Raw genomic sequence first — 16,169 nt, 5'->3', positions numbered from 1 at the left:
ATTGACTTTTTTCCTTGAAAGAAGAAAATCAGAAAGGTCATTCAGCTAGCTATGGAAACCCACCTATTTCTCAATACGATGCAGTTTTAACTCTAAATCATTCAAAAAATACTCTCATGGATATATGGTCACTGAAACTATCTATTTAAGATATTTCAAGTATCTTTTATTGACTTGTTCCATTTGACTCCAAACCTTTGATAGGAATATGAAAACTATCCTTAAGAACTAGGAAATATTTTTCCTTATATGTTTAAATACACAGAAAGGCAATAAAACCACCCACTAGAATTTACCTGTTCGACCAAGCCCTGCATGACAATGGATAGCTACTTTTCCTTCTTGTAAGGCAAATGTCATCACCTTCACCATATCTAAGATGGTGGTAAGGGACGCTACACCATAATCCTTCCATCCAAAGTTGTAGAAATAAACTGGACAATGAGAAAGAACAAGAAGAAATCAACATGTAGGAGAAATACTTGCAAAGACATTTGAAAAAACTGAAGTCATGAAAAGTATACAGCTGTAAAACATGCAGATCTCACTAGATATGTAGACCTAAAATAACAGGCTTTTCCCATTTCCAGTAAATTTACTGTTAGCATTTCTTAAAAAGCATATTCTGTGTTATTTAACTCATTTCCTGCTGAAACTCAGAAATAATTAATGAAAAGCAGGATTATAAATTAAAGTTGATAACCTATGCCAAAATTACTCTACCATGGAGGGAAAGCATGCAACCTTGTTTAAGCACTGAAACCTGTCTGACTGACTGATAAATGACATGAGGTGGTACATACAGATTTTTCTAACTAGTGGGATAAAAAGCTAGCATGAACTTCAAGTTGTGGAAGTAGCACAGGTTGATCCTTTCCAGCTTGGTGTCAATGACACATGTTCAGTGGATTCTATGCTAAAGCTCCTGTGACTCAGAGCTTCTGGACTTGTCACATACAGAATCCCCGCATCCTACCCACAGGTTAGAGCTATGCGGTAGGTAAAAACACAAATAAGTCCTGGGTTCTAATCCTGTTGCTATGTTTAAGTTGTGTAATCTTGGGCAAGTCAGAACTTCCTCAGTCTGTGTGACCTCATATGTGAAGCACAACAACTATATATATATATATATATATAGTTAAAAGTTCGTTTATTTATTTGGCTGTGCTGGGTCTTGGTTGCAGCATGTGGGATCTACTTCCCTGACCAGGGGTGGAACCCAGGCCCCCTGCATTGGGAGCACAGTCTTAGCCACTGGACCATCAGGGAAGTCTCAGAACAACTATATTACATGAATGCTTTAAGGATTAAATGAGATGACAGGTCTGACATACTGTTTATGTTAATTATGCAGGTATTATTTCTACAAGGTCTCCTCTCAAGATCTCTCTCACAGGAAAAAAGAAATTCTGTACTTTCTTTACTTTCAACACCAATACTAAATAAGATATTTAAAGACAAAGTTATCTCATCTTCACTTTTCAGAAGCCTTACTACTATGCATGAACTTTGTTTCCATCACCTTTTTAACCTAAGAACTGAGCAGACAAAAGTCTCTGAGTTCTGTCCTTGGTAATGTATGGAGAGGAGGTTGGAAGGACTTACTGCCTGCCTCCATGAAAGCTTCAGGAAGGTATGTGAAGCCACTTTCTTGTTCCAGAGGGTTCCCACAGCTGGCATGCTCACCAGGACGCTGCAGGTTAATGATACTTTTTATGCCGTGGCTTAAAGGGAAAAGAAAAAAATTAGTCATATTGGGGAGGCAGTGTTAACAAAAAATAACCATTTTTGGTATTAATGAACATTAACTACTCTTACAACTTTGTCTTACTTGAAATAAGTTCCTCACATTTCTGTTGGTAAAATGAAAGCACTTTTCTATTTTAAGTCAAAAGCAGTGGAAAAGAAGACATAAGCTGGCTTATTACAGTGTGTAAACATGCAACATTTACCTTCGGAACTGCTCAATGATACAGAACTTCTCCAGGACCTCAGTGGATGGGCGTGCCATGGCCAGGATATTATCAGTGACCCTACAGATGGGAGGAGGGACTGATGAAATGCACAGAACTGAGAAAGCAAGATTTCAAGCCCTTACTTTTTCTATGATTTCAACAATACTGTAAGATAAGAATCTCCTTATACAAATCTGGCTTCAATTCTGTATTATGATTAGGACTCTAAGAAACCCTCACTTCTTAAACCCCTGGAAACAATTCCAGAACATAATGTATTTATGGGCTCCAGCAAAGTATCTTCAAGGACTTTGATGAGATTCTAGAGGACATGACAGAATGATGGAGAAACCTCAACTGGCAGCAAAATAACATCCTGGATTAGTTATCCAGAGGTTACTGACTAAATGAGGAGGGCCAGCTGGGAGGTATTTTTAGTTACATAGTTATCTGTACCTCAATTATCTAATGTGTTGAGTGAGGGTAATAATGCCTGCCTCATAGGGTTGGTGTGAGAATTCAATATGATGAGTATAAAGTCTTTTAGCATAAATTCTGGCATGTGGTTATGAATAAATGCTGAGTTATTGTAATTTAGAAAAAAAATATCACTTTGGAGTCACTCAGGCCTGGTTTCAAATGCTGGCTTTTCTATTTTCCAGCTGTGCAGCAAATTACTTAGTCTCTCTGGACTTCAATTCCTTATCAATAACATGACACTAACAATGCCTACTTAAAAGGGTTTTATGAGCATAATAATTTGAAAATGTCTAGCACTGTGACTGACCTGTAACCAAATGGATGTTTACCGAGTGTACAAATGGATAGAGGCCCAGTAAATGGCTGTCATTCTCACTAGGGCTCTAACTTCCCTCTGTTCTGATCAGATTTCCCGCCAGTGGTCTGGTGAAAGATACCTAAGACAGACTGTCACAAGTTGTGGGTTACAAGAACCTGAGAGGAGTAACAGAGACATCAGATGAGCAGGTCAGGATTCAGAAAGATACCATCTCTCGTGCCTGGGGCAATATCTAAAAACAGGGAACCACGAAGGTTTGGGATCCCCCAAATTTAATAGCACTTAGTGTAAGATTAGGAGAGATGTAATGTGAAAGCAGCAGAAGTGAAAACAAGATAGTTTAGTCAACAATAAACCAGAAATATTAATGTGACCTTAAGCTGCATTATTATAAATTTATGTGTCTGACCACATCTCAGGAGTAGTGTTTGCTTTTTTCATGACACTCTAAAAAAGTAGTGATGAAGGTAGTGACAGTGGATCCCAGACTATAACACTACACATGTACCCAACACATCCAATATGAAAAATACAGGGCTGGAGCTTAGTAAACTGGCTGACAAATACCTAATTTGTAAAAGGATTCTTACTTTATAAAATGATTCACCAGCAGAGTTCTTTAAATAGTGAATTCCTCTTAGTGCATTCCAAATATGGTTTTAAATATCAGAATTTTTCAGAGGTATCACTATATCAAAAAAGGTATACTTGACAATTTGCTAGTAATAATAAAAATAGCATGATTCAATAATGAATGAATTACACTTACATACCATAAACAATGAAAGCATTTTACATCATTTACTAAACTGACAACTTATACCACCCTCTACTGAGGCAGACTGGAAGTGTATGTATTTGTATGAAAATGTATCCTTTTATACAGAATACAGGAACAAAATAAAAATGAGGCTAAAGTTCACCTGCATGAAAGTGAAAAACTACCTGTATACCTCGTAATTTCTCAAATTTATAGCTGAATATTTTAATTGTTTCTAGAAATCTCTGAAATTTAAAATCTATCTAGTTACCAATTCTTTAAGATACTTTACCTACAACATTCTACTTTATTAAAAAAAAATAATCCTAAAGGGTTGGTTTTATTATTTCCATTTTACAGATGAGGAAACTGTGGTTCAGAGTGCCTGTGAGTAGGCCAGATTGTCAAGAGGGGAAGCCAGGGATGGAAGGTAAGTCAGAGGTCCTCTGACTTAAAAATCCCACATTTCTTCTTCTACTGGCTACTGCCTCTGGCCATCACCTATAACTCCATTTCCTTTTCCTACTTAGCAGTAGGTGGGAGCTATCAAAGACTGACAGAATCACTTACCAGGACGAGTAGATCCCTTTAACAGCTTGTTCCTGTTCACTCCAGCGGGCTGCATTTTCATACTTGCAAGCTTTGCCACCACATGCCATAGAACAGGCCACGTGTCCAGGAATGACATGCCGCAAACGCTCTCCAACTTTTGTATATTTTGGCGTTGGACGTCCTGAATTTCCTAGAACATACGAAGAAGGGAAGATTTAAAGTCCTACTCTCCAAATGGAACAGTAACAAGGGAAAGAGCTTCCAATTTCTCTCAGGATTGCATATGACAAGTTGGTGCTAAATCCCCTTCATTTTGTCAGGAATAAAACTGTTTCCCTTTCATATAAGTACACTATCCTTTACTTCAGAAAAGGCCTTTGCACACAAGAATCTCCATATGGGGTACTGGTAATGAAAAGGAAGAAACTGTTACAGCAGATCTTCTACAAAGAAATGAGTTTTACACAAGAACTACATTTTTAATGAAAAAAACATAAAACATTCAAGCATTTTTATCTATTACATGTCTACTGAATCTCTTAGCATAACAGACAATAAGTATAATGTAGAATTCTCAAAATTTTTAAAGGTATAAACACAGCATAGCTTCTTCACAATCATATTTAAACTCAAAGGTGTGTCAATCTTTAAGAAGAAAAGGAGCTTTACTTTTTCTCTCGGGGCAAGTTGGGTTTCTCTCAGCACAGCTGACAGAGGACATGGCCACCATCACCTGGAGAGAGGACGAGGACAGCACCTTGGCAGCAGAGCTGCGCCGCCCCTGCTGCAGCCGCAGGATAGGGTCGGAGGCAGAGTGGCGACGACCCTCAAAAAAGGAGCTGAGGAATGGCACAGCGGAGAGCCTCCGGGGTGGATCCTGCATGGTGCTGGGCTTCCAGGAGGGAAGAGCTGGAGGCGAGATGTCAGCGCCAGCCTGCTCCATGATGAAGTTACACTGAGATGTGAGCATCACTCTGCGTGATCTAACCGCTGTTCAGGATAGGCTGACTTGTTTCCATAGTGACAAACAAAGAAAGTACTGATTCCCACTCAGATCTGTACAAGCAAAATCCCTTATGAATGGATTGTGTTTTGAACAGATTGTTCAAATATAGGGAACAATAACATGTATTTTAAATAGATTATACCTAAAATGTGACTTTTCTACTGTTTCTCAAATACCTTCAAAAAGATCTGACTGCTCAGAGAATTGTATCTAAAATATTGTAATGAATTTAGAAAAATGTCTTTATGATGCAAACACACACATTATTAAAATACCTAAATTTTGTTCTTCCTTTCATATCTATTCTCTGAACATTTTGAAAAATATTCTCTTTCTACTCCTCTCTGGAAAAGGGCAGATAAAAAGTCAATTGTAATAAAGTGGGACATATTAGATATCTCTAACATTATTAAAACATAATTTTTCAAAACCAAAAATCCCTCTATTTTTTGTTTAGTTGCTATATCATATCTGACTCTTTCACAGTCTCATGGACTATAGCCTGCCAGGCTCCTCTGTCCATGGGATTTCCCAGGCAAGAATACTGGAGTGCACTGCCATTTCCTTCTCCAGGGAATCTTCCTGACCCAGGGACTGAACTCACATCTCCTGCACTGAAGGTAGACCCTTTATCAGTGGGCCACCTTGGAAGACAAAACCCTCTATTATTTTATAGAACAACTTAAGAAATGCTTGGATAGAAGAAATAAAGACATCTTGAGGGCTGGTATACTAACCAAAAGACATTTATTTTCATATTTCTATTTTCAGAATGTGAAAATCCAATTCTTGGTTATTGGATAGTTATAGCAGTCATAACTACAGCCCTCAAAAACTCAAAAGACATGCTTTTGTGTCTTTTGTTGCTGACTAAGGGGAAAAGAGAAGCTTCTATAATGTCTTGGCAGAGACATAGGAAGAAAATCCACTAAGTATCACATTTTTTAAAGGAACTGGATGAGGGGGAGGTTGCAACTTGAGGATAAAGGATATAAAGAACACAGAAACTGTAACAACCACCCATTGTCCGCCTCCTCTCTTGTTAATGTCAAACTGCAACACCCTCACCCCACCCCCTTGTCTTTTTCTCTTTCTGTTTCTCCAAATGGTATTCTGGCCATGTGCAGATGGAAACAAACCATTATCACAGATAGGGCTCTTTGCTTTGTTATGTTCTATTTTAATAATTAATAATGCTTTAAAACTTGCTCTTTTAAAAACACACCCCCATTTCTCCAAATGGATATGTTTTGTCAAATAAGATACAGCAGCTCAATTTGGTGTCTAAATTCAACTGTAGCACCCTGCCCCTATCATTTTGTAAACAGCAATGAAAAATAATTTCTTCTAATGTAGTCTATTCAGAAGGCACAGCTCCCACAGTTTGAAAGGAAAGGAAAGTACAGAGGATGTGGTGACGAAGGCATGTTGGAACCTGATGTCAAGAAGCCCTAAATGCTCAAAATAAGGAGTCTGAGTCTGCTATTGGGGAACAGGAGTCTGACTCAAGTTTCTCAGGGTTAACACTCCCTGCAAAGACAGGGATTGAAGTCAAGGACTGAGGGCCTGCTGGGACAGTAACAGTAAGTGTGGGAGCAAGATAGTACAGGCGTGGACACTGCACTGCATGCCAAGACTTCAAGTCTAAGCGAGCAGCAGCAAGACACTTAAGTCAGTAAATACGGAGTCCATAAGGAGAAGGTGCCAGAGAAAACCCAGCAGGCAATCTCCATCTGAGATGAAATGCATGTGAGGCAGCAACTAGGAGGCCTCAACCAGTGAGCAGGAAATGCCTGATCTGTGCAGCTCTAAGGATATGAGAGTCCAAGTGACTCTGCTCTCAACAGTTCTGAAAATGAGAATGAAATTGATGAGGATAGGACTTGTCTGGACCAAGCCAAGGAAGGGAAGATTTTTGTATCATCTCAGGAATAATTGCTGTGAAATGTTAAGAACTGGGCTGGCCTCAAATAAATATGCAACCACTTAGTGGACTCAGTTACCAGACAGGGACACTGAGTTTGGGCTTTCAGTAAAGTGGAGTTGAAGGCAAACAGGAATCCAAAAGGTGACTGCAGCCCTCCCTCTCAGCATATTCTTGCCTTGCTCACTCACCTGGGGCACCCAGGGGTGCTGGGATACACTGGCACTCTCTGGTGGTGAACTGGAGTGCTCCTCACCTGTGGGCACGACAGACAGGGCAGAGGCCTCCACTTCCCCAAGACATGTCAGAACTGTCAACCTCACTATTGCATGCTCCAAACTATTCCTTGAAAAAATGCCCAATTCATAGCTAAATCCACCTTTAAAAATCAGTTATTTATGCCAAATGACATTACAATAGGGAAGAGTACCTTTCATTCCACCCCTAAACTCATCTTCCTTTCAGTATCTGTCCACAGACACATGGATTTTCTACATATTTGTAGTCATAATTGCAAATAATTTCCCCTGCTTTTTCTAAGGAGCATAGCCAACACCTTCCCATTTTGCTTTAGTCTTCTCATTTTCATTTAGTGGATGCACAAGAATTTGATGCATTATAATTTACCCAGTCATTCTTTAGTTGTTGAATATTTAGGCTATTATCAATTACATTGTTTAAAAATAAGGTATTATATATTTTCAGGATTAAAATTTTTTATTTCTATTTTTTCCTTCATTAAACTAGAGATGATATGACTGGTATGCAAGGCTCATATTTTTATTTACTTGAGTCTTTACATGTTTGAACAACTAACTTTATAGAAGCAGAAAGGAGTAATATTTTTTAGCAAATCACAGGTTTTTCCTGAGGTCAGAGAGGAACACAGCATTAAAATAAATATCAAGAGATGCTGTCTCTAATAAGCTATTTTGCCAACCTCCGTGACCTCAGAAATCCATACCTCCACATAACCATGTTTTCGTTCACAGAATGTTGCCAAAAAACAATCATGCCATGACTTTAAAGGGATTATCTTTTAATTCATGGAATAAAACATATTAGAACTTGTACCAAATTAGTACAAGTTGGTCTTTCTTTTGTGTATTATTTTTAAAAAGTTATTTTATTCATTTTGTGGATCAATTTAGTTACTAATACTCACATTTTTTGTTTCACACCTCTGTAAGACTTTGTATTACATCCAAAAACCAATTAAAAATTTTAAATTGGGATGAATCATATAGATTGCTAATGATGAATTGTTCAGACTAACATTTTAATATTTAAATTATCAATAGGAAAAAGTGAAGCCTTTTCTTTAAATCAAAGGAGCAACAAGACTACTTAATTTCTAATATTTTTCATGTTTTATATAAAATGGAAGTGTTTTAGAGCAAGAGCAATTTTATGAAGGGCCATATTTTCAATAGACACCTAAAAGCTAAAGAAACTTTTTTCTGACAGCCACAGAGATAGGCTGTTGTTGTTCTTGTTCAGCTGCTCAGTCATGTCCGACTCTTTCCAACCCCACAGACTGCAGCACGCCAAGCTTCTACGTCCTTCACAATCTCCTGGAGCTTGCTCAAACACATGTCCATAGAGTCTCATGTCCATTTAGTCACGTATCTATGTAGTCTCAGTCCTAAGTCAATAAAGGAGTCATTTCCAGGAACTAGACTAGAACGCCGACTTTTCAGCTTCTTTTTTATTCCACTTTTTGTGACAGGAGGCTCATTTCTCACAAGGCAGTTAACTATTCAACTGTTCGACAGCTCAAGATATTTTCTACTGTTGAGTCATAATCCATTCTCTGTAAACACTGGTCTTGGTTCCCCCCTGTGAAAATGAAAGTCGCTCAGTTGTGTCCGACTTTTTGCAACCTCACAGACTATACAGTCCATGGAATTCTCCAGGCCAGAATACTGGAGTGGGTAGCCTATTCCTTCTCCAGGGGATCTTCCCGACCCAGGAATTGAACCAGTGTCTCCTGAATTGCAGGTGGATTCTTTACCAACTGAGCTATCAGGCAAGTTAAAAATGAAAAATAAAGCATCTCTCTGACTTGCAAGGTTTTCAAATATCTGAAGACAGAACTTCTCCAAGACTCCCCCAATTGCAGTCAAATCTTAATTTTTACAAACATTAATAGTCATTGTTTCCAGATCCTTCACTATAATTCACTTTCTTCAGAGAGCCCCCTAGCCCCTGCCTTCCCTTTACAGATAAACTTCTAAAAAGAAAATTTGACTTCATTTGCTATTTTCATTTGTGACCTGTTTCATTCTTGCTAAGGTCTCTGATGGTCCTTTTTATAGTTTTTGTCTTATTTTTACTGCTTAGCACACATCCAACAGAGTTGAACAATTTAATTTTAATTTTAAAAATATTTGGAAAGGATTTTACTTTTTGATGCATCTCAAACTTATAGAAAAGTTTTAAGTATAATACAAAGAATTTTTTTTTATTGAACCATTTGAGAATAAGCTTCAGATATGCTGCTCCATTATTCTAAATAAGTTAGTGTACATTTCCCATAAAAAATTCTCCAAAATTCCCCCAAATCAGAAAATTATAATTGATATATTATTAGTTGCCCACTATGCCAAAGCCTTTGACTGTGTGGATCACAATAAACTGTGGAAAATTATGAAAGAGATGGGAATACCAGACCACCTGATCTGCCTCTAGAGAAATTTGTATGCAGGTCAGGAAGCAACAGTTAGAACTGGACATGAACAACAGACTTGTTCCAAATAGGAAAAGGAGTTCGTCAAGGCTGTATATTGTCACCCTGCTTATTTAACTCATATGCAGAGTACATCATGAGAAACGCTGGACTTGAAGAAACAAGCTGGAATCAAGATTGCCAGGAGAAATATCAATAACCTCAGATATGCAGATGACACCACCCTTATGGCAGAAAGTGAAGAGGAACTCAAAAGCCTCTTGATGAAAGTGAAAGTGGAGAGTGAAAAAGTTGGCTTAAAGCTCAACATTTAGAAAACGAAGATCATGGCATCTGGTCCCATCACTTCATGGGAAATAGATGTGGAAACAGTGTCAGACTTTATTTTGGGGGGCTCAAAAATCACTGCAGATGGTGACTGCAGCCATGAAATTAAAAGACGCTTACTCCTTGGAAGGAAAGTTATGACCAACCTAGATAGCATATTCAAAAGCAGAGACATTACTTTGCCAACAAATGTCCATCTAGTCAAGGCTATGGTTTTTCCAGTGGTCATGTATGGATGTGAGAGTTGGACTGTGAAGAAGGCTGAGCGCCGAAGAATTGATGCTTTTGAACTGTGGTGTTGGAGAAGACTCTTGAGAGTCCCTTGGACTGCAAGGAGATCCAACCAGTCCATTCTGAAGGAGATCAGCCCTGGGATTTCTTTGGAAGGAATGATGCTAAAGCTGAAACTCCAGTACTTTGGCCACCTCATGCAAAGAGTTGGCTCACTGGAAAAGACCCGGATGCTGGGAGGGATTGGGGGCAGGAGGAGAAGGGGACAACAGAGGATGAGATGACTGGATGGCATCACTGACTCGACGAACGTTGAGTTTGAGTGAACTCTTGGAGTTGGAGATGGACAGGGAGGCCTGGTGTGCTGTAATTCATAGGGTCGAAAAGGTCGGACACAACTGAGCGACTGAACTGAACTTACTTCCTGTACCTAGATATTTTCCCCCTTTCGATTTAGCGAGTTTTCAACAATAATTTTTTCAAATGAATTTTCAATCCCCTTATCTCTTTCTTCTCCCTCAGGAATCCCTATTATGTGTAAATTGGCATCTGCTGCTGCTGCTGCTAAGTTGCTTCAGTCGTGTCCGACTCTGTGTGACCCCATAGATGGTAGCCCACCAAGCTCCCCGTCTCTGGGATTCTCCAGGCAAGAACACTGGAGTGGGTTGCCATTTCCTCCTCCAATGCATGAAAGTGAAAAGTGAAAGTGAAGTTGCTCAGTCGTGCCCGACTCCTAGCAACCCCATGTACTGCAGCCTACCAGGCTCCTCCGTCCATGGGATTTTCCAGGCAAGAACACTGGAGTGGGTTGCCATTGCCTTCTCCTAAATTGGCATCCCATAGGTCAAATATGTTGGTTTTATTTTTTCTTTTCATTTGTCCTTTTGTCTGCTAACTGTGATTGGGTGATTTCCATTATTCTATCTTCCAGCTCACTAATTCATTCTTCAGAATTAATTTGCTCTTTTAAAAAAATTTTATTTATTTTCTTTGGAGGCTAATTACTTTACAATATTGTGGTGCATTTTGCCATACATCAACATGAATCAGCCACAGGTGTACATGTGTCTCCCCATCCTGAACCCCCAACCCACTTCCCTCCCCACCCCATCCCTCTGGGTTGTCCCAAAACACCAGCTTTGAGTGCCCTGCTTCATGCATTGAACTTGCACTGGTCACCTGTTTTACATATGGTAATATACATGTTTCAATATACATACTGTCTCAAATTGTCTCACCCTTGCCTTCTCCCACGTCGAAAAGTCTGTTCTTTGCATCTGTCTCTTTTGCTGTCTTGCATATAGAGTCATCATTACTGTCTTTCTAAATTCCATATATATGCGTTAATATACTGTATTGGTGTTTCTCTTTCTGTTTCTCCTTCTTACTTCACTTTCTGTAATAGACTCCAGTTTCATCCACCTCATTAGAACTGACTCAAATGCGTTCTTTTTTACAGTTGAGTAATATTTCATTGTGTATACATACCACACATCCTTATCCATCATCTGCTGATGTACATCTAGGTTGCTTCATGTCCCAGCTATTGTAAACAGTGCTGCAGTGAACACTGAGGTACATGTCTCTCTTGCAATTCTTGTTTCCTTGGTGTCTATGCCCAGCAGTGGGATTGCTGGGTCACATGGCAGTTCTATTTCTAGTTTTTTAAGGAATCTCAACACTGTTCTCCATGGTGGCTGTACTAGTTTGCATTATCACCAATAGTATAAGAGGGTTCCCTTTTCTCCAAACCCTATCCAGCACTTTTGTAGTTCTGTCCATTCTGTCCAGCGTGAGATGCTACCTCATTGTGGTGTTGATTTGCATTTCTCTGATAGTGAGTGATATGTTTGTTAGCCATTTGTATGTCTTCTTTAGAGAAATATCTGTTTAGTTCTTTGGCCCATTTTTTGATTGGGTTGCATTGAGCTGTATGAGCTGCTTATATACTTTGGAGATTAATTATTTGTCAGCTGTTTCATTTGCTACTATTTCTCCCATTCTGAAGGCTGCCTTTTCACCTTGCTTATAGTTTCCTTCATTGTGCAAAAGCTTTTAAGTTTAATTGGGTCCCATTTTTTTATTTTTGTTTTATTTCCATTACTCTGGGAGGTGGGTCATAGAGGATCTTGCTATGATTTATCTCAGAGAGTGTTCTGCATGTTTTCCTCTAAGTGTTTTATAGCTTCTGGTCTTACTTGTAGATCTTTAATCCATTTTGAGTTTATTTTTGAGAATGGTGTTAGAAAGTGTTCTAACTTCATTCTTTTACAGGTAGTGGACCATTGTGCCAGCACTTGTTAAAGAGATTGTCTTCTCTCCATTGTATATTTTTGCCTTCTTTGTCAAAGATAAGGTGTCCATCATTTCTGTTCAATTGCTCAGTCATATCCGACTGTTTGCGACCCCATGGACTGCTGTACTCCTGGCCTCCCTGTCCACCATCAACTCCCAGAGTTTCCTCAAACTCATGTCCATTGAGTTGGTGATGCCATCGAACCACCTCATCCTCTGTCATCCCTTTTTTCTCCTGTCTTCAATCTTTCCCAGCATCAGAGTCTTTTTCAATGAGTCAACTCTTTGCATGAGGTGGCCAAAGTATTGGAGTTTCAGCTTCAGCATCAGTCCTTCCAATGAACACTCAGGACTGATCTCCTTTAGGATGGACTGGTTGGATCTCCTTGTACTCCAAGGGACTCTCAAGAGTCTTCTCCAACACCATAGCTCAAAAGCATCAATTCTTCAGTTCTCAGCTTTCTTTATAGTCCAACTCTCACATCCATACATGACTACTGGAAAAACTATAGCCTTGACTAGACAGACCTTTGTTGGCGAAGGAACATCTCTGCTTTTTAATATGCTGTCTAGGTTGGTCATTACTTTCCTGCCAAGGAGTGTCTTTTAATTTCATGACTGCAATCACCATCTGCAGTGATTTTGGAGCCCCTCAAAAAATAAAGTCTGACACTGTTTCCACTGTTTCCTATCTATTTGCCGTGAAGTGATGGGACTGGATGTCATGATCTTAGTTTTCTGAATGTTGAGCCTTAAGCCAACATTTTCACTCTCCTCTTTCATTTTCATCAAGAGGCTCTTTAGTTCTTCTCCACTCTCTGCCACAAGGGTGGTGTCATCTGCATATCTGAGGTTATTGATATTTCTCCCAGCAATCTTGATTGCAGTGTGTGCTTCATCCAGCCCAGTGTTTCACATGATGTACTGTGCATATAAGTTAAACAAGCAGGGTGACAGTATACAGACTTGACATACTCTTTTCCCAATCTGGAACCAGTCTGTTGTTCCATGTCCAGTTCTAACTGCTGCTTCCTGACTTGCATACAGATTTCTCAGGAGGCAGATCAGGTGGTCTGGTATTCCCATCTCTTTCAGGATTTTCCAGAGTTTGTTGTGATCCACACAGTCAAAGGCTTTGGCATAGTCAATAAGGTAGAAATAGATGTTCTTCTGGAACTCTCTTGCTTTTCCAATGATCCAGTGGATGTTGGCAATGTGATCTCTGGTTCCTCTGCCTTTTCTAAATCCAGCTTGAACATCTGGAAGTTCACGGTTCACGTATTGTTGAAGCCTGGCTTGGAGAATTTTGAGCATTACTTTGCTAGCATGTGAGATGAGTGCAATCGTGTGGCAGTTTGAGCATTCTTTGGCATTGTCCGTCTTAGGGATTGGAATGAAAACTGACCTTTTCCAGTCCTGTGGCCACTGCTGAGTTTTCCAAATTTGCTGGCATATGGAATGCAGCACTTTCACAGCATCATCTTTTAGGATTTGAAATAGCTCAACTGGAATTCCACCTCCTCCACTAGCTTTGTTCATAGTGATGCTTCCTAAGGCCCACTTGACTTCATATTTCGGGATGTCTGGTTCTAGAGGAGTGATCATACCATTGTGATTATCTGGGTCATGAAGACCTTTTTTGTACAGTTCTTCTATGTATTTTTGCCACCTCTTAATATCTTCTGCTTCTGTTAGGTCCATCCCATTTCTGTCCTTTATTGTGCCCATCTTTGCATGAAATGTTCCCTTGGTATCTCTAATTGTCTTGAAGAGACCTCTAGTCTTTCACATTCTACTGTTTTCCTCTATTTCTTTGCACTGATCACTGAAGAAGGCTTTCTTATCTCTCCTTGCTATTCTTTGGAACTCTGCATTCAAATGGTATATCTTTCCTTTTCTCCTTTGTTTTTTGCTTCTCTTCTTTTCACAGCTATTTATAAGCCCTCCTCAGACAGCCATTTTGCTTTTTTGCACTTCTTTTTCTTGGGGATGGTGTTGATGCTTGTCTCCTGTACAATGTCATGAACCTCTGTCCACAGTGCATCAGGCACTCTATCAGATCTAGTCCCTTAAATCTATTTCTCACTTTCACTGTATAATCATTAAGGGTTTTGATTTAGGTCATACCTGAATGGTCTAGTGGTCTTCCCTACTTTCTTCAATTGATGTCTGAATTTGGCAATAAGAAGTTCATGATCTGAGCCACAGTCAGCTCCTGGTCTTGTTTTTGCTGACTGTATAGAGCTTCTCCATCTTTGAATGCAAAGAATATTTTCAATCTGATTTTGATGTTGAACATCTGGTAATGTCCATGTGCAGAGTCTTCTCTTGTGTTGTTGGAAGAGGGTGTTTGCTATGACCAGTGCATTCTCTTGGCAAAACTCTATTAGCCTTTGCCCTGCTTCATTCTGTACACCAAGGCCAAATTTGCCTGTTACTCCAGGTGTTTCTTGACTTCCTACTTGCATTCTAGTCCCCTATAATGAAAAGGACAAAGTTTTGAGGTGTTAGTTCTAAAATGTCTTGTAGGTCTTCATAGAGCCATTCAACTTCAGCTTCTTCAGTATTACTGGTCAGGGCATAGACTTGGATTATCGTGATATTGAACGATCTGCCTTAGAAACAAACAGAGATCATTCTATTGTTTTTAAGATTGCATCCAAGTACTGCATATCAGATCTTTTGTTGACTACGATGGCTACTCCATTTCTTCTAAGGGATTCTTTCCCACAGTAGTAGACATAATGGTCATCTGAGTTAAATTCACCTGTTCTAGTCCATATTAGTTCACTGATTCCTAAAATGTTGACGTTCATTCTTGCCATCTCCTGTCTGACCGCTTCCAATTTGCCTTGATTCATGGACCTAATATTCCAGGTTCCTATGCAATACTGTTCTTTACAGCATTGGAACTTGCTTCCATCACCAGTCACATCCCACAACTGGGTGCTGTTTTTTCTTTGGCTCTCTCTCTTCATTCTTTCTGGAGTTACTTCTCCACTGATCTCCAGTAGCATATTGGGCACTTACCCACCTGGGGAGTTCATCTTTCAGTGTCATATATTTTTGCCTTTTCATACTGTTCATGGGGTTCTCAAGGCAAGAATACTGAAGTGTTTGTCATTACCTTCTCCAGTGGACCACATTTTGTCAGAACTTTCCACCATGACCCGTCTGTTTTGGGTGGCCTTACAGGGCATGGTTCATAGTTTCATTGAGTTAGATATGGCTGTGGTTCATGTGATTAGATTGGTTAGTTTTCTGTGATTGTGGTTTTCAGTCTGTCTTCCCTCTGATGGAGAAGGATAAGAGGCTTATGGAAGCTTGGGATGATGGGAAAGAGTGACTGAGGGGGAAACTGGGTCTGGTTCTGAAGGGCGGGGCCATGCTCAGTAAATCTTTAATCCAATTTTCTGTTGATGGGTGGAACTGTGTTCCCTCCCTGCTATTTAGTTCAGTTCAGTTCAGTTCAGTCACTCAGTCCTGTCCAACTCTTTGCGACCCCATGAATTGCAGTACGCCAGGCCTCCCTGTCCATCACCAACTCCCGGAGTTCATTCAAACTCATGTCCATCGAGTCAGTGATGCCATCCAGCCATCTCATCCTCTGTCGTCCCCTTCTCCTCCTGTC

General features: G+C 39.6%; 1 protein-coding gene and 1 long non-coding RNA gene across 9 annotated transcripts in view; one reads left to right on the top strand and one right to left on the bottom strand.

Annotated features, from left to right (window-relative positions):
- LOC109563271 (uncharacterized) overlaps positions 1 to 4,133 on the top strand; it is a 72,701-nt gene extending 68,568 nt beyond the window's left edge. The window contains exons 2-3 of the long non-coding RNA XR_002181322.2: positions 3,875 to 3,944; positions 4,045 to 4,133. This is a non-coding gene — a long non-coding RNA (uncharacterized lncRNA). The remainder of the gene's footprint in view (positions 1 to 3,874; positions 3,945 to 4,044) is intronic.
- PTPDC1 (protein tyrosine phosphatase domain containing 1) overlaps positions 1 to 16,169 on the bottom strand; it is a 74,299-nt gene that overhangs the window by 15,031 nt on the left and 43,099 nt on the right. For 6 of the 8 annotated variants that reach the window (XM_070795158.1, XM_070795154.1, XM_070795157.1 and 3 more), the window contains 4 exons: positions 4,085 to 4,256; positions 1,953 to 2,033; positions 1,606 to 1,724; positions 297 to 434 (listed from right to left, as the gene is read on the bottom strand). In XM_070795158.1, the coding sequence (XP_070651259.1) occupies positions 297 to 434; positions 1,606 to 1,724; positions 1,953 to 2,033; positions 4,085 to 4,256 (510 nt within the window). Of the gene's footprint in view, positions 1 to 296; positions 435 to 1,605; positions 1,725 to 1,952; positions 2,034 to 4,084; positions 4,257 to 4,735; positions 5,037 to 16,169 lie in introns of those variants that run through there. The other 2 variants (XM_019966610.2, XM_070795151.1) reach the window with 1 other exon arrangement.

This window comes from Bos indicus, chromosome 8, assembly GCF_029378745.1.
Source record: "Bos indicus isolate NIAB-ARS_2022 breed Sahiwal x Tharparkar chromosome 8, NIAB-ARS_B.indTharparkar_mat_pri_1.0, whole genome shotgun sequence".
In the NCBI taxonomy this organism is placed as follows: Eukaryota; Metazoa; Chordata; class Mammalia; order Artiodactyla; family Bovidae; genus Bos; species Bos indicus.
The sequence above is the reverse complement of the archived record's forward strand: the minus strand, read 5'-3'. Positions and strand labels throughout refer to the sequence as shown.